At 38.2% G+C, this 19,736-nt stretch overlaps 1 protein-coding gene across 2 annotated transcripts in view; it reads left to right on the top strand.

The window, feature by feature from the left end:
* LOC121728679 (neprilysin-4-like) overlaps positions 1-19,736 on the top strand; it is a 66,165-nt gene that overhangs the window by 43,772 nt on the left and 2,657 nt on the right. Inside the window, exons 3-13 of one of the 2 annotated variants that reach the window (XM_042116906.1) lie at positions 7,355-7,497; positions 14,039-14,284; positions 15,819-16,018; positions 16,303-16,479; positions 16,909-17,016; positions 17,314-17,458; positions 18,374-18,588; positions 18,891-19,067; positions 19,224-19,327; positions 19,547-19,605; positions 19,687-19,735. In XM_042116906.1, coding sequence (XP_041972840.1) covers positions 7,355-7,497; positions 14,039-14,284; positions 15,819-16,018; positions 16,303-16,479; positions 16,909-17,016; positions 17,314-17,458; positions 18,374-18,588; positions 18,891-19,067; positions 19,224-19,327; positions 19,547-19,605; positions 19,687-19,735 — 1,623 coding nt within the window. Of the gene's footprint in view, positions 1-7,354; positions 7,498-8,866; positions 8,990-14,038; positions 14,285-15,818; positions 16,019-16,302; positions 16,480-16,908; positions 17,017-17,313; positions 17,459-18,373; positions 18,589-18,890; positions 19,068-19,223; positions 19,328-19,546; positions 19,606-19,686; position 19,736 lie in introns of those variants that run through there. The other variant, XM_042116907.1, reaches the window with a different exon arrangement.

Here is a 19,736-nt window from a genome sequence, read left to right as displayed (position 1 = left end):
TAGCGAGGATTTTCGTCATAATACGTCTTTAAAAATTTCAACTTTTAGTTTTTTTCTTCGAACAACAGATATTGAGTGTTTATAGAATTTTGTAAAGGATCTTGTCTTATATCTGTATTATTCACTGACTGCCAAAAGGTTATGAATACTGCAAGGGAAATCGCAGACGTCACACTTTTTGGTTATTTTTTTTACTCTACATGGGGTTTGTTAACTATTCCTCCAACTTAAAATAAAACAAAGCAATGTTATCTCTATATCCGTTAGACGCCCAGAAAATGGTTTGCAAAGCTATAATTTATCTTATTATTTCCTACATAGGTAATAGGTTTATTGAATTAATATATTAGCGGTGCATAGTTACTAGTTACGACACTTACGCAACACCGCGCCTCACTTATCACTTTCTATCAACTTAGAACACTGTTAGAACATCATACAACACTAGTACGTTTAATGTGATTACTAGAGGCTTAATGTTGTTGTTTTTTAGGGTTCCGTATCCAAAGGGTAAAAACGGAACCCTATAACTGAGACTTCGATGTCTGTCCGTCTATCTGTCTGTCTCCAGGCCGTAACTCAAGAACCGCTAAAGCTAGACGTCTGAAATTTTCACAGATTGTGTATTTCTGTTGTTGCTATAATATAACAACAAATATTAAAAAAAATAAAAATATATATTATTTAAGGGGGCTACAACAGCCTACAACAGACGGGATTTTTTTGGGTTTTTTTGCACGTAATAATTAATGGTAGCAAGTAGGCACTTTAAATACTCACTATATTCTTAATTATATTTGTACTTTAATAATTAATAAAAAAAAACAATAAATACAATTTTTTGTCAACTTTCGTTCAATAACGGTACGGAACCCTTCGTGCGTTGTCCGACTCGCACTTGGCCGATTTTTATGTTCTTAATAAAATGTTTTTTGTGTTTTCAATATATCCCCAAAAAGTACCTACTTTTGTAAGTACTACAATTCTCAAGGGGCAATCTACGCAAGTACTAACTTTTGAGAATTGTTTTTCTTTTAGTAAATAGTTCGAATGCTTTTTTTAAATACAAAAATGTATTGTTAACAAGAACTTTCAATATAAACAAAGAACGTACAATATGTTAATTTTAAGATCAGGGGAATGACTTATGCGTCAGTGAATTTTTCCCCCTGCATTTTCACTTATCCTTGAATGACTACCGCAGGCCCACGCGCGAATCTGCATTTGTTCAAGACATTATTCTGCACACGTATTGTTGATTAATGATGATACTGCATAACATTTTTTATTCAAATTATTATTTCTAAAGCACCGTACCCAAGGGTAAAAACGCCTGACCGTGCGGTCTGTTCGCCTGTATGACTGTCCCTCCGTCATATCCGTCCATCTAACTCCAACCAAGTCAACCAGCTGTATCTCAAGACTTACGACAGCTATGCAATGGTAATATTTTTTGAATGTATTTATTTCTTTCGTACTGTACCCAAGGGTAAAAACGCCTGACCGTGCGGTCTGTTCGTCTCAGGTACGACTGTCCCTCCGTCATATCCGTCCGTCTAATTCCAACCAAGTCAACCAGCTGTATCTCAAGATTTACGACAGCTATGCATTTGAAATATTTTTTGAATGTATGTACTCGTATTTATTTCTTTCGTACTGTACCCAAGGGTAAAAACACCTGACCGTGCGGTCTGTTCGTCTGTACGACTGTCCCTCCGTCATATCCGTCCGTCTATCTCCAACCAAGTCCACCAGCTGTATCTCAAGATTTACGACAGCTAGGCAGTTAATTTTTTTTTTTTTATGAAATAAGGGAGCAAACGAGCAAACGGGTCACCTGATGGAAAGCAACTTCCGTCGCCCATGGACACTCGCAGCATCAGAAGAGCTGCAAGTGCGTTGCCGGCCTTTTAAGAGGGAATAGGGTAATAGGGGAGGGTAGGGAAGGGAATAGAGTAGGGTAGGGAAAGGAATAAGATTGGGCCTCCGGTAAACTCACTCACTCACTCGGCGAATTGTTTCACGCCGGTTTTCTGTGAGAACGTGGTATTTCTCCGGTCGAGCCACCCCATTCGTGCCGAAGCATGGCTCTCCCTATGTATTTGAATGACTTACTGCGCGTGAATCTTTGCATTTTATCAAGCGATTATTCTGCACACGTATGAAGATATTTCATAAAAGGCACCGTCTCTATCAAGATAATATGCGTCTTATAGTTTCCCTGAAATGCCTGTGAGGAATGTCATTTCGTGAATAAGTAAGAGGAAAACATAGCTTTATAAATATTATCATCACTTAACACATATAATTTTCACTATTCTAATAACCACATACAACCAAATACGTATACCTTCTTTTCAAAAGTCCGTCAAGAAGCTAGCTTAACAAAGTAACATTATCTCTCCGAGCCTTTAACCGTTAAAATTAACTGTCCTACCAACATAACCAAAGGCTATAGAACCATGGGTCGTACTGGTGTCATAAATTAAAACTATTAAACAGCCTAATCAGTGCAGTAACAGTTGGAAAGCGCTTCCGCGTGTGCCTGCAGAAATATCGCCACTTCCCCGCCCACGAAAACTACGGACTTGAACAAAAACCATAGAGCAGAAAGTATTACGTAGCTACATTATGTCGCCCATAACTTTCTTCATAACTGTTCAGGTATGAAGAAAAATATCTAAAAATCACGGAAACTATAACTATAGAAAAAATATTTAAAATATTTTAATGGACCCTAACTTTTAGTAACAAACACCAGAATAATAGTATTTTAAACAGATAAAACCGACTTCAAATTGTACATAATTAAGAATTAAAATTCCCTATCTCAAAAACTACTGAACCGATTTTGATGAAACTTGCAGTATTCCCTAAGTTGAACAATATCTAATACAACCAAAAAAATCACTTAAATCGGACTTGTAGTTTCAGAGATATCCGTGCACAAACATAAAAACATACATACATACACTTTTGGAATTTGGCACATTTGTTCAGAAGCTGTTATAGATTAACATCTATACTTACTAATATTATAAAAAGGAAGTTTGTTAGTTTATTTGTTTGTTTGAACGCGATAATCTCAGGAACTACTAGTCCGATTTGAAAATTTCTTTCAGTGTTAGATAGTACATTTATCGAGGAAGGCTATAGGCTATATTTTATTACGCTAAGTCTAATAGGAGCGAAGAAATAGAGGAAAGTGTGGAAAAAACGGGGGAAATCATTTGAAAGGGCTTATTTGAACTCGCTAATCTCAGGAACTACTGGTTCGATTTGAAAAATTCTTTCAGTGTTAGATAGCCCATTTATCGAGAAAGGCTATAGGCAATATTTTATCACGCTAAAACTAATAGGAGCGAAGAAATAAAGAAAAGTGTGGAAAAAACGGGGGAAATTATTTGAAAGGGCTTATCTCACGAACTACTGGAGTAATGTTTCTGTTATTTGGCACACAATATAAGAAGTGGACCACGTGAAGGATCATAGGCTATTTTTTGTGGACTAATTTGTCTGTGAAATATCTAATTTACGCGGGCGAAGTCGCGCGGAACGTTATGTTTTGCGTGGTCACGACATCACGCGTAAACGGCTGGACCCATTTTGCTGAAATTTGGTATAAAGATACTTTGAGTCCCGAACAAGAAAATAGGATACATTTTGTCACAGAAAAATGTACGGCTACTGCACAATATACTATTATGATTTGCGTGTAAACTATAAACTAAAGTCCACGCGGACGAAGTAGGCAACAGCTAGTATTATATACAAAAACTGGACAGTTCTGGAAATATTACATACATACGCGTCGAATTGATAACCTCCTTTTTTTGAAGTCGCTTAAAAAGAATAAAATTTAAGATTACGATTTACGGTACGCATTAATTCCTGTAAACATTACTTCCATTTCCCGTTAGCAATCAAAGAAACATTGACTTATGAGCAAGGGCGTCGCCAGGGGGGGGCAAGGAGGGGCAGCTGCCCCCCCCTAGAGATTCTAAAAAAGTTGCCAAATATAATGCAAACAACGACCACTATAATATTAAAATCTGGTAATTAAAAAAAAATACGCTGTACGATGTACACTTATTGAAATTCAAACTCCTTTTTACATCACACATCTCTCTCTCTCTCGACTCTGTACTGTCACAGAATATATTATATGTATATAGTACTAAGATACTGTTGTTATTACAATCGCTGTAGATCATAAATGTAAGGCCCGTAGTACAAGTGAAAAGCTTCATGTGCTGTCGACTTTACCTCCAAATTATATCTACTTGTCTCATTTATAGAGAATGAGAAAAGTATGAATTGTAGTAGGTAAAGTCAACTTGCCCCCCCCTGCGCCATCGGCTGGCGACGCCCTTGCTTATGAGTAATATTTTCACTTATTGTATTTTTCCTTTGTTGCGGGAGGTGTTGGCTATCGACCAGCATCTTATTTAATAAGCAAGAAGACATTCATGATTTGCATACGTTTACTATGCATATTCATCCTAGAATATTTTTATAACCACAGCTGCAAGATAGCTATAACAATTATAGATGTCTCACGGATGTGTCTACCTCGACCGGAAACCAATATTTTACTTAGCCTTTGTCACGTCTTCATAAATTGAAACTACTGACGTGTTCATTCGTTGTATTCTTATTTCTTACATACAAAATTGAATATTGCAATTATTGTACTGGGCTAAGAATAAAATCAATTATTAGGCATTCAGGTTTTCAAAATTTTCTTGATTTTTACAATTAAAGAACACACAACTACATAACGTAGTTGATAGTGCTATCTATACGTCACATAAGAAGCAATAGGCTTGGTATACCTACATAAGATATTATCTGCGTAATATCAATATATGTTTAGGTATACCAAGCCTATTGCTTCTTAGGGTCAATTCAGACCGCAACGCGACGCGTAGATGCATTTCTAAATTAGTATGGATTTGACAGATTCGCAAGACGTCTGACGCAATTGAAATCTGTCAAGTCCATACAAATTTAGAATTGTATCTACGCGTCGCGTTGCGGTCTGAATCAACCCTTATGTGACGTATCTATATGTGTCGTAGGATGATTTGATAAATCCGTGTTTTCGCGAAATCCCTAGAATTTTCGCGAAAATTCGATTTATCAAATCATCCTACGATGTCGTAGGATGATTTGATAAATCGAATCGATGATTTGATAAATTTTCGCGGAAATTCTAGGGATTTCGCGAAAACACGGATTTATCAAATCATCCTACGACATATATATAAAACTCAAAGGTGACTGACTGATTGACATAGTGATCTATCAACGCACAGCCCAAACCACTGGACGGATTGGGCTGAAATTTGGCATGCAGGTAGATGTTATGACGTAGGCATCCGCTAAGAAAGTATTTTAATAAATTCCAACCCCAAGGGGTTTAAATAGGGGATGAAAATTTGTCTATACTAAATAATACCTCTTAATAATACCTCTTAACGCGAGCGAAGCCGCGGGCAAAAGCTCGTAGACACATAAATCAGAATACATATTAGTGGTATAGATAACAATGTATTCCAACTTTCTTACGAACTTCCAATAAGGAAAATTTAAGATAATAAAACTAAAATTGTAGGTTGACATAAATAATATTTTAAAAGACACAAGCAAGTCCACAGTTTATGTAGTGTAACCGTAAAACAAGAGAAAACTGGATGCCTCCGAGCCTCATATTATACGATTATGTAATAAACTATTGTAAACAATAAGCACCGGTTCGAAGTTATAACTCTTTGTTTGACATGAATAATTATACTTTAATTAACTTTAATATCTATGAAAGCTAACATCTAGTATTCCAAAAGACAGTAATTGATATTATACCAGTATTAGACAGTTGCAAGCAGCAGCAGCCTCAAAATAACTTAAATGGTTCCGTCTAGTATACCTCTTTTAAAGTACCTACATAATATTATATAGACAGTCTCTACCTTAAATCCTGCTGATGAGGGACAGTAATTCTTAATTTTGAATCTAATAAATAAAGAAGAAAGTGTGGTTTCAAAAGATTCCTCTCTATTTCATATGCCAACCGTTTGTATGATGATTTAAAAAAAAAGTAGATATCTTGCATTGCATTTCTTACATTTTAATAAAGTCATTACTATTTTAATTAGGTATAAGATGCTATTGGTATGCAATGATCGGAACTATTGCATCACCTCGTATTCCTATAAATCCGAATTATAATATAAATTGGTACTACTTTCTTTTTTATAGGCTACTGCGTGACAGGAAACATTTTTTAATCCTTTAATTTTCATTTCTAAGAACGTGCTTAGCAATGAGTGAATCGGATAACGTAACACAAATGAGGGTAAAGTTTTCATATAAAAATGCATTTCTTTTGCTATGTCTATCAAGATAAGGTTTAATAAATTATAAAGTAATAATAAACCGGAGTTACGCGATCGTTAACAATTCCAAATCCATGCCCTTGTCTGCCATATGACTTTTCCAATATGCCAAACAGAGACATGCAAACCTCGTATTTTCTCTATTCATTGAGTAAATATTTTTTACTTACTATAAGTACTTTTATCTATTCGCTGATTAAATATTTTTTACTCAATAAGGGAAATGAAAATTTACTGCAAAAGCATAAAAAATCTTTATATCTGCTCAAGTTCCGTACACACTTTTATGAATGAAATGATCTGCATAATATTATCGTAAATATTTACGATTATATTACTCGCTAATGCATATTAATGACTCTATTCGAAACGTGCTCGTATATTTACAATCGGAACAAACAAAATCGGATATGACTGTTCTACTACGCAACATATCCAAATAAACATATCAACAAGCCACGTGCGAATAAAGGTCCTTCGAGCAGGATTAGACAAAAGAAAATATGTTCTTCTTAGGTTCCGTAGTGCAGTTAAAGTTAACCTTATGCTGCATGCAAACTAACAAAACATTCTCATCTATATATATAAAAATGGATTTTCAAATGTGTTAGTCGCGCTAAAACTCGAAATCGGCGGAACGGGTTGGGCTGATTTTAGTCTTAGAATATTCGTAGAAGTCCAGGGAAGGTTTTAAAGTGACACGAAGTTCACCGGGACAGCTAATAATGTTTGCAAGCATATTGTTAATTTCACTGTTTCTACATGTCTTTGCCCTTTCTGTATTTGTACCTACCACTTCTGATGTTTTTAACCCTGGCACAAAAAGAGGGGAGTTATAAGTTTGAAGTGTCTGTCCATAAGTATGTGTGTTCTTGGCCTTTATTCATCATCAGCAGCCTGCTTACTAAAAATTTAGGATGTTTTTCAAATTTTTTAATCTAAACTTACTTTTTTAGCGAGCGCACGGTCCGGCGGTCGACGGTGCTGATCTGCGCACTGGGCGTCTGTCTGGTGGCGCTGGGAGTGTACACCTCGGTGCTGGTCCTCACAGACTATATGTCTCTGCACACATGCGTCAGCGAGCAGTGCGTTAACACAGGTAGGCACATCACTTAAAATCCCACCCCATAGTCAAATTTTTTACTATGGGGTGGGATTTTAAAAGTACAGGTAGCTGGGAAATACTCCAAAACCCCACTCCGTCAGTCGAGACCCACAGTATCAGCGAGCAGTGCAACTGGCACAACACCCAAAATCTCACCCACGATCAAGAGTTAAAATATCAGCAAGGAGTGCGTTAACACAGGTGATTGGCTCAATATCCCAACTCCCACGCTAAAGTGAGGAGTTACTGTGTCAGCTAGACGTGCGTCAACACAACTGGCACAAGAAGAAGAAAGAAAGTAACTTCTGGTTACGGGGGTGCCCGTAACCAGAAGTTACAGTGTCAGCTAGAAGTGCATCAACATTCAACACAGGTACCCAAACGTGAGCTCCTGAGAGCTGAAGATAAGCTGCACAAGCATTTGTAGTAATCAGAAAGTTACAAGTCGTATACGAATAATACACTACAACTACAAACTTGAGCTTTCGTAAAATATCGAATCAATGTCGTAGGGGTTCCTTTTTCCGTTATCTGTAGTGGTACTACGAGATCGATTGATTTCAGCCTACATATAATACATCGACCAGACTATTCAAGTTCTTGACCTACCAAACTTACCAAAAATATATCTACTTTGCCATCACATAACAGTGTTATGATACGCGACCGCTAAGACTCGCTTCGCCACAGGCCCATCCGCTCATGGGCGTACCGAGGGGGGGCAGGGGGGGGGGCAGCTGCCCCCCCCCCCCTGGATCATGTTGACGTCCCTACTAAGTATATTATCTAGTACTGTCGTCTATAAAAATAACGGATTTTTGCCATTTGTTTGCAATACAACTAAAAATTATTAATTTTTTATTCTTTATAAACACCTAGCTTATAAAAAATCTGATTTGCCCCCCCTGGCCCAGAATCTGCGTAATTTGCCACCCCCCTGGCCCAGAACCTGGGTAATTTGCCCCCCCTGGCCCAGAACCTGGGTACGCCCATGCATCCGCTTATTAAGTTCGAGGGCCATGACCACAACAAAAACCTGGTCTAACGTCAAAGACCGAATTCGCTTCAAAACCGCATAAACATATTTGTTTACATTATCCACATTTGACCAAATCAAGATACGCCCCTCCTATACCATATGTACCGTAATATTAGACTTTTAAAATATCCAAAATCAGGTTCTTCGGGATCTTGAACCCGCGAACATCACGACTCTCGAAATCAGCTAAATTGCGCATCGGCACCAAAACCGCATTAAAATTTACATCTAGATTTCACCAATTCCCCACCTACATATCAGAATTTATGAATCATTAAAAATCGCGATTCGTGAGCTGGTACATAAGCGGCGGAGGACGTGGTCGTCTCGGATAACATAAGAGTATGGATAGACTGTTAGTGGTGTTCCTTGTGAGTGGTGTGTGGTCGGCCGCGGTGGACAACTCCTACGAAGACACATGCTACGAGGAGTCATGTCTGATCACCGGTAAGGAGAGTTACAGCCGCACTCGGGTCTCAGAGACATGGATGATTTACTTTCAACTTAATGAAGAGTTTGAAAGATAACGCATGGGGCTTAAGTCAAAATCTTCATTTAATTACAATTAACACTCGTCTCTGAAGTGCAACAGAAGAGAACTTGGACTTTATTATTTATTAAAGTATATAAGGTGTTTAAAAGTAACGAGTTGTTGTTTCCACAATTAAGTAACAGGAATTTGATTTGATTTCATGGAATTGCTAAATGGTTACAAATCTACACAAAATCTTTATAAATAATTTTGGCAGGACACTCAATCTGTCAAGATCATTGAATCATGATGTATGCCATGGTACCCCTTGTTTCACCGAACCCACTTTGGTAATCACTTCATCATGATCGAATCAGCCGAATCTTATGTGCACATAGTGGTAGTGACTACAAAATCTTTTTACTTGATGAAAAGTGTAGCTCCGGAGAAAGGAAAGTTAGCAGTTAGGATTTCGAGAATTCTTTAATATTCCTAATATTAAATTACGATGCAGAGTTAATAATAAAATTATGAATTCAGTGAAAGTGACATTATGTGTGTCGTTTAGAATTCATTAAAGTATGTAAGGCTCATGATAATGGTGTATTCCATTTCCTACTATGCTTGGTTATTGACACAACTGTCTTGAACCCACTGTTTATATTTAAATCTAACGGCCACCCTCAGAGAGATTAAAATATGTTTGTTAAATATATCTATGTGGCCGTAAATGTGGGCTTCATTGGATAATGATAACTGAACATTCAACATTATTCAAATCACATGTAATGCTTCAGTTAGTAATTAAGTAATTTGTATACTCACAGCTCATTAACGTAATTACATCAATAGTTAAACTCTTCCTTTGCATATCATTATGTCTACAACATTATATATTATTATGTAAGTATTACATTAAGTCATAAAATGTGTTCCGTAGTTAAGTTAATGACTTAAATTTTTATGCTTAATATAACTTGTATTATAATTATTATTGTTCAACAGTTTTTCCGCGACTATTTTCACAAAAGGCAAGGCCCGTAACTCGTAAGGGCCTGTTTCACCACTTCCTGATAGGTTCCGGATAGGCTATTATTAAATTAAATCATTTAATTCAGGCATCAGAGGCCCATATAACAAATACCTTAAATCTAACATACATATAATTATATAATAAATACCTTAAAACTAACATACATATTTTATTTCTATCCACAACTTAACTTGACAGATAGAGTATATGGAGTATCTGTCAGATAAGTTGTGGATAGCCTAATCCGGCACTTATCAGGAAGTGGTGAAACAGGGCCTAAGTAATTGCTAGTATCTCCTATTAAAATCTGCTATGTTTTGATCGAAAGACCAGAAAACCCAGATAATATTATGTAATTTTGATCTCGTTTCCCTCAATATCATACTAAGGTTTGGAGGCCTCCTTTGGACTATAAGATTAGGGTAGCGTTAATTGTTTAACACGTGATCGCTCTTTCTCGAATAATATGCTAAAACAAGTAAAACTACCGAGTTTAGGAATAAATTAATGTAGGCACTGTCAGAAGATAGGCAGATGACGGACCTACGTAATTTGGTTACGTTAATATCAAACCCAGCCGAAAAATCATGACTAACATGAAATTGACATAAACCGCCTAAATTGCATAGGTCCCCCATTTGCCTATAAATGAATTTCTTTGATGGTACATAAACGTCTATTACTAACTAGAAATCTTTCATGGTTATCCCCAAGCTTAGTTTTTATATAGAGATACAGGATATCTATTTTGATGAAGGAATCATAAGAGCTATCGTAAAAGTATGCAAATCGCTAGTAAATTAGCCATCTGCTCATCGCAATTACATCCAAGCGTAATTTGCATCTACAGAATAACAACGCCAACAAGCAAGTAGTCACCTTTGCCTTCACAACACGACGTGGAAAATACAACGTGTTAGGGCATGTAGAGTTGATACAAAGGAGTATTATGATTTTTCGGCTTGATAGAACATCAATATAGTTCTCCAACTCTAGATTTACTAATAGCCTAATACACAGTTCAATCTATGATATTTTATGTAGACTCTAACATAACTCAACCAAATGTCGTAACTCGTAAGTCCGTCAACTGCCTAGGATTCAGTTTCTTTGATGTTACATTGTAGAATATTGAAGAGGCTATAAAACTATAACTCTGACTAAATTGGGCAAAACTTGAGACCACGGAGAAAGAAGAACCTTGGTTACGTATGTCGCTATGTGTGGTTCCAACAAGATTTCTTTTGGCGCGGGCGGAAGTCAAAATATACTAAAAACTGAAACATGTAGCATCGATTAGATACATCTAGGAATGTCTGAGAAATCCCACTGTGACATAACAATAACCAATTAAAATTATCATCACATTACATAAGATTTAAGAACCAAGTAGATGTTACGGGCACAAAAAACATCCTTTAATTAGATTAATAAATATTTCGTAGCATTGAAAGCCAAGAAGCTAGATAATAATCCATACATCTATACATCCATACCACATCCATACTAATATTATAAATGCGAAAGTGTCTGTCTATCTATCTATCTGTCTGTCTGTTACCTCTTTACGCCCAAACCGCTGAACCAATTTGGCTGAAATTTGGTATGGATATACTTTGAGTCCCGGGAAAGGACATAGGATACTTTTTCCCGGAAAAATGAACGGTTCCCGCGCGATAAACGATTTTTGTCGCAACAGAGTAGCGGGCGTCATCTAGTAGTAATATAATTTAATGTTTAAGGTTGGGTTGCACCAACTAACTTTAACTATAACTGTAACTTTAACTACAATGCAAAATGTCGAATCTTTGGTTAAAGTTAAAAATGGACGCCATCAAGACGCCATATTTAATCATAACCATAGAGCTCGACAAGGTTTGAAATGCACGTGGCGAAAAAAGGAACTAACGCTATCATCATACAAAAAACGCCATTTTTGACTCCTTTACCAGCAGCGCCCCCTCCATTTATAACCTTGTTGGACCAGCTGTCATCTGTCAATTTCTCCGGTCAAAGTTTAAGTTAAAGTTAAAGCTAAATTTAGCCTTAACTATAACCATAACTTTAACCTTAACTTTAACCACGCCTCTGGTGCAACCCAACCTAAGTTAAGAAGCTTCATAAGCTTCTTGGTTTAAGTTAAAAGTTAAAACTTAAAACCATTAACATAAAAACACATGCGGTTTTAAAGGCGGCTAGAAATTGTTTTCTTATCCGAATTTGCTGTTGGTGAATATTTAATTAAAGGTTATATGTAATTATCGTGACGATTTATCTCCTCGATGTTAAAATCGAACGACAAATTGTACGTGTGTAGCAATATCGCAAACGATTTTACGTTCAAAAGATCGTCAAGAATGACGATCGATCGAAACGACAAATTGTCCCGTGTATGGGCACCTTAAAAGCTACTGCTTCTCTATCAGCTCATTCACAAACGGCACAACGCATTTACAAAACGATTTGTTATTTGTTTATTACTAAAGAATGAGACGTCATTTTACCGGGAATTATAATAATAATTGCTATATTATTATTATTGTGTTAATAAATGCCACATGCTCTAATTATGTTACTGCGTTTTTGACTTTCGTCGTCATTGCATATTGATTCAAGGGGACACGCCATGTGATCACACGTGTCGTTTTAATTGGTTCATGGCGTAATATTTTCATATGATCTAGTTAAATCCAATAATACCTAGATCTTAATCTAGATTATTGACGCTGCGTAAAAATGACGTATGAAAGTGACTAACAGCGCCTAGGTTCGAAGTTAATCAAATGCACTGCACTTGAATGTTAATTTAATTTTCCTTTACACTTTACGCTAGAATTACATGTTAGACTATTTGGAAATTCACTGAATTTCAGCTACAAAAAATATTACATTTAACCCCTTCTTTACTAATAAAAATATTAAGGTACGCAACTTATATTCAGCGTCCCGTGTCTTTGTCTGTCGTGTGCAGTGTGACGTTTCTAATAAAAAAACTAAAAAGACAAAAAGAACTGAAATATTCATTCGCTCTGTAAATATTAAGGTGGTTATATTTTTGCGCTTCAGCCTCCATGGGTCCTCACTCATGTCTGTTTAGGGCGCACTAGTTCCATAAAATATTCATACCAGCTCTGGATTTATGTAGGCAGTGTAAGCCATGGCCTATGGCGGTAGCATCCACGCATCCTATCACCTTTGACGTCTTAAGGGGGGGCGCGGCAGAGTTCGTACATAGGGTCGGCAAAATTAAAGTGGCCTATACTCAAAATATAAATTGCCTTAATTCATACATAGTAGTTAGTACTTTTATTTAACCAACATGTCTTAAGGTTGTTATAGTCTATAGATGATAAATTACAACAATGAATGATAAAAAATCAAAAGTAGGTTAGATAATAACTAATGAAAGGATCCTTAGGTAGCTGTCGATTTTTTATGAAATCGCATGTTCTGTCGTAATATTTTAAATTAATTTAATGAATAAATTTCACAACGACCGTGATCTTAGACGCTTTTTATATTATTTATTTACTACTATTCCAATATATTATACCTACTGCTGACAGCAAATACCACAAAACATAGAAGAATAAACTAAGGATATAAGGAGACATAGAAAGATTCCTATTTCCTAGGACCTAGGCAGTTGGCGTACCCATATTTTATAAAAGTTATCGAGTTGTGACTTATGACATTTACCTCGACCAAATTACATAGGTCCACTGCCTACTCGTAGTCGTAATAATATTAATTATTAAATAATATACTTTAAATCTTCCTTAATTTTTAAACTTTGGAGAAAACAAACCTTCAAAAAGCCAAAACCTGCAAATGCGTTGCCGACCTTAAAAGGTCGGCAACGCATTTGCAGCTCTTTAATGTTGCGAGTGTCTATGGGCGACGGTATTTGCTTTCCATCAGGTGACCCGCTAGCTCGTATGGCTCCTAATTTATTAAAAAAACATTGTTAAACTAAGACCCTTAATTTCAGCATCCCGAGTCATAGCAGCCCTGGACAGGGAAGTGAAACCATGCGACGACTTCTACGACTTCGCCTGTGGGGGATGGATGAAGAAGAACCCCATACCCGACTGGTCCACCTCATGGGACCAGCTGGCGCTGATTCGGGAGCAACTCACCACGGACTTACGAGAGCTTCTGGAGTCCAAGGATGACGAGGGACTACCAGGGAGCGTCCTCAAAGCCAAGGCTCTGTATAGAACCTGCATTGATGTGGGTAAGTTGTAACAACTTACAATACTGTTCTTATATCTTTCTTTCGGCCCTAAACGCTAGAACTTAGAAGTTTGAAATATTATTGAAATTTCCTTTCCTAAAGGACTTAAATAGGGCATCAAAGTCGTATAGGAATAATATATTATAGAAAACGCTAGTCTCCTTAGCTCTATAACGCTAGTCTCCTAGTCAAAGTAATAATTATCACTTAATTTTGAGACACCCTGCATTTTTTATTTATTTATTGGGAGCTGGAAACAAGTCAAAACAACCTGAATATAATATAGGAGTTGCCATTGTAAGAATAATAAATAACTAATACCAAAATGACCAAAGGGTTAAGAGGAGTGAACTCGTGGGAATTTTCAGTATTGTGCATACGCTCATTTCCTATACGATTTTCTAGGAAGGTCAATTGAAAACTTTAAACTGTAGAAACTGATGTAGTTACTTTGATGTTAAAATATCGTTAAACGTTAAACTAGCTCCCACTTTTACTGGCCCTCTTCACGTCGGGCCATAATGAATAACTTGCTACCATGATTGCGAAATTGTCAGTCGACGTCGATCATGGTCGATTATGGAAGAATACCTAGGCCTTATGCACGTTTTTATTCGTTTTAAAATGACGCTCGCAATTTGATTTATCGCGCGGGAACCGTACATATTTTCTTCTGTATAAAAAGTAGGTACATTCCTATGTCCTTACTCGGGACTCCATGTAAATACTTTAACTCCCGATGGAAATCCATACCTTTCAGCAAAATCGGTTCAGCGATTTGGAAGTAACAAAGTAACAGACAGACAGAGAGACAGACACATTTTCATATTAATAATATTAGTATGGATATACCAGACTTAAGAGAGAGACTTGAGAGAGAGGGCGCCCGGGCCGAAAATCTTATCGCTGATGCTAATGATCTAATATTTCGCAGTCCCCGCTCAAAAGCGATCACATCAACCGTGAGAGTCTCCGAGCTATTCGAACGGTGCAATTGAGCAATGCACTTCGCTTTTACTGTCACTACGCACACCACAAGTATTAGTTACGAATAATGAGAACACACGTTCAATAGGCGGCTAAAACCTTTTAACGCAGCTAGTATATAATGTTTAAACGGACATTGGCAAACCACTCTGTGATTCTTGTAAGTCAGGATCAGCGGTAACTACTCACGAAAATCCTTTCATAGGAGCCCGAGAGACATAAAAACTGTTTTTGGACCTGCATTGAAATTAATCGAAAGGCAACGAAAAGAAACACAAAAATGTTGATTAAAACTATTTTTAAGGTTCTGGTGGCCATCAATTGCCGTTTAAAAACATCAGAGTCAAATGCGAACCTTGATTTTTAGAATTCAAAATCATTTCAACGTCTTATGAAACAACGCAAATAGGATAGACGGTGAAAGATTATTTGCGAAAAACAAAATAAGAGTGCCTCGACATTCTTTCTAGCAATGCCTTGTTCCTGATTTTCTTCCTTTAAATTTTAGTAGTTCAGGGGAGTATATTCATCATCATCAAATCCACAGAAAAACTCGAAGTAAAAGGCATCAAGCCGATCCAGGACGTGCTTGAGAAACTCGGGTTGCCGCCGCGGCCGTCAGCACCGGGTGGTAACTTCAGCTGGGAAGAGGTGGCGGGACGCACGCGCCGCACGCTCGGCATGAGTGTGCTGCTGAGCACGCAGATCTCCGAAGACGTGAGGAACACCAGCCGCAATAGGATCGTGGTAAGTGTTGGATCTTCAGCTGGGCAGCAAATTCAGCTGGGAGGAGGTGGCGGGTCGCACGCGCCGCACGCACGGCATGAGTGTGCTGCTGAGTACGCAGATCTCCGAAGACGTGAGGAACACCAGCCGCAATAGGATCGTGGTAAGTTGCCTCATTGGATAAGGAAATACTTAAGAATACGGGATGTAATAAAATAAAATGACCATACTTTAGGGTGTGTGAGTCTCTAGTAAAGAGTTTCATTTTCTCTCTTGGTTTCATTAAACTATTTCCAACGTTACAGCTCGAGCAAGTGTCCCCCGGGTTCAGCGACAAATACCTGCTCCTGCCCGAGCAGTTCGCCCACGAGATTGAACAGTACCACAAGTATATACGGGCAGTTGTCGAGATTGCGGACCCGGAAGTCGACGCGCAGCAGTTCGCTGACGAAATCATCAGCTTCAGCAAAAGTCTGGCTAAGGTAAGGAGTCCAAACAATAACCCCCACACTAGTTGCGGGGACGGTGGCCAGTTTCATTGAAACCAGGCCAGTTACACAGGAGTTTATAGTGCCTAAGTGTGTGCGCTCTCTATTTCTTTACTCTCATAACCGAAGACCGACACGACACATTTCCAATTTAAATACAAAATGGTATTTATAATCTCTATGGGAGCAGTCGCGGGAGCCGGGACCAAGCTGCTTATAATAAAATATGTTGCATTGAAAAGAAGAATTGGGGTATTGTTTTGGGATTAAGCAGCTGTCTATCGCGATCGTAGTCAAGGAATGAGTAAAATGTTAGATATAATTATTTTCCTTTATTTTAAACATTCCCACTAATACCACTCGAACAAATCCCCTTTTCAACAGACCTGAAAGTGTTATCATAATCCACCCAAATGATTTCAGATAATGACGCCGGTAGAGGTCCGTCGCAGCGGCACCCACCTGTTCCACGACGTGGCGGTCACACACTTCCTGCAGGGACCCACCGACGCGCCCCCGCAGTGGAAAATGGTAATGAGGAATTACCTAGAGGCTAGACAAAATTAAACACAATTGCACAAAAGAAATGGGGCAAGCCTTGTAGAATGTAGTGCTTGTTACACGAGCGAGGATATAGAAGGTCCAATGCACTTGAACAAAGCATTTTCGTTATTTGCATTTTCGGTGGCTATTTCCTATGACCTGTCAGCTGGTTCAATGATCTTTATTTCCAAAAAAAATTATACCAAGCGATGACGTAGGTACCACTACAACAGCAAACTGCATCACGAATCGGAATTAGTTTTTTAACACACACGTTTCTTGCAGCATGACTGGGAGAAATACCTATCTATGGTGTTTGCTGACACTAATGTGACACTGAGCCTCACTCAGGACAGACTTATCGTGATGGACCTGCCCTACCTGCAGAAACTATCCGTTCTGCTCAACGCGACCGAGCCAGTTCTTGTTGGTAAGTTATCAGTGGAAGACGTTACTTGTGACTACAAACCCAACGTACGGGACGTTTCGTCACAATAAATTTCCTATAAGTACTTATGTCTTTTTCTGTGGCCTACTCAAAACATCAAAATAATTTGTGTTTTGGGTAGATTTGAAGAATATATAATGCAGACAGTTTTATGAGATTGAAACCACGATAAAAGTAAAACTACCCTTTTCTGCGGCCGACCATCACGCGACATGTGAATAAGTTTGAGCCGATGTAATATAAGTTTCAGTTTAAAAATACACACAGTAAGTAGGTAAGTATATAAATACTGTGAAGCTATTGCATAGCATTTCTTATCAACTTATGCAAGTATAATTCGCATACGTCTAGTGGCATGCACACAAACACCGTGCCTGACGAACTGAAACGACGTTAGACGAATGTTAGGTGTTTTTCGTTAGCGCCTCCGCGGTCCAGTGGTTAAGATCGTGACTCTCGAAGGTCGTGGGTTCGATTCCGAATATGTTATTTCCAAGTTTGGTTAGGTCAATTCATCAATCACCTGATTGTCTGATAAGTAAGATGATCCATGCGTCGGATGGGCATGTAAAAAGTCGATCCAGCGCCTGATCTCTCACCAGTCATGTTGGTCTTCCGTTAAACTGGGTTATGAGAGTGGAATAGAGAGGGCTCTTGTGTACTGCGCACACCCTTGGGCACTATAAAATTACTCCTGCGTAACTGCAGCCTGGTTTCAATTAAACCGGCCACCGTCACCAAAACCGGTGTGGGAGTTATTATTATTATTACTTATTGTTTTTCGTTAGGGAATTTCTTGATTCGGTCACCGCGCTCAAAGCCCGCAATAAAAGTTATGTAAAAACCTAAAATAATTTGAAATTATGGGCTGAATAAAGATGAACCCTTGTTCCACAGAACGTTTCATGTGGTGGAGTGTATTCTCGACTCTCGCACCGATGACCCTGGCGCAATTCCGTACCCTCGGGTTCGAGTTCTCTCGCGCCGTGTACGGTCTGCAGCAGCGCACGCCGCGTTGGAAGTCCTGCACCGCCAACGTCAATGCCAACTTCGGAGTTGCCGTCTCCTATCTGTACGTGAATAGGCATTTCGACAACGCGTCTAGAGTTAAGGTGAGCTGATATTGTAGGTCTCTTCTAATTCCAGGGACGTGATATACATGTTATTTGATTCGGATTCGACGAATTTCGACAACAAATAAACAGGCTGCAGAGTAACCTAAGTTTTCGTATCTCACTCAAATAAGAAAACAGTTTTATTTACTTATAGCTGGTTTCTTGTACTAACTTGAAAAAGCATTCAGGTATAAGCAACAAAAGTGACCGCAATAACTCAACTACACACCGAAAAAGCACAGCTTCTGTCATATGGATTTCTTAGCGATTTTGGTTCAAGGTCCTTATTTTTGCTCCAGGCGATAGAGATGGTGGAGGACGTTCGCTCGGCGTTCGCGGAGACTGTTCAAACCCTGGAGTGGATGGACGGCACCACGCGTCAGAAGACCCTCACCAAGCTCGCCGCTATACGCAACTTTGTGGGATTCCCTGCCTGGTTGTTGGACACGGAGCGACTGGATAAACACTATCAACACGTAAGGATATTTTTCATCATCGCCCATTACTGTAGAGTGGTTGGCGAACCAACTATTGTTTCTCCTTTTTGTTTTATGGTAATTGAAAGCAAAGCTTAACAGGCAGTTTTGGTGAATAATGACTATTGACTATACTTAGCTGAAATTTGTTTTCAGGCAGAGGTGGTGGAGGGGGACCTATTCGCGACGTATCTCAAACTAACGTGGGCTGCTGTGAAGAAATCGTTCAACTCGCTAAGGGAAAAACCTGACAGAGACAGGTAAATAATAAGAGATTTCTTAAATCCCTACTTGGCCTAAATCCAAATGAGGAGAATAAAATATTAAATATGTTATGTGTAGCTAATAAATACTTAATCATTTCTTTAATCTCTTCATCACAAAAGTCTTTCCGTGCATATTAATAATATTAAGTTCTCTCTTTTATTCCCTTGGTAAATGGGAACAAAGTTATAAAAAATATTATGTTTCTTTTTTAGGTGGGTGGCAACGGCCACTACAGTCAACGCGTTTTATTCTGCCACACTCAACTCAGTCAGTGAGTATATTCCTTTCATACTCTTTTTTGTTATTTGGGGTATTTTGTGTCACCTTTAAAACCCATTCATTTTATTTTCAGCTTTCCCAGCTGGCATTTTACAGCCACCTTTCTACGGAAATGGAATCGAG

The sequence above is a fragment of the Aricia agestis genome, chromosome 7, assembly GCF_905147365.1.
Source record: "Aricia agestis chromosome 7, ilAriAges1.1, whole genome shotgun sequence".
Lineage (NCBI taxonomy): Eukaryota > Metazoa > Arthropoda > Insecta > Lepidoptera > Lycaenidae > Aricia > Aricia agestis.
Note: the sequence above shows the minus strand (reverse complement) of the source record. Positions and strands in the feature narration are given on the sequence as shown.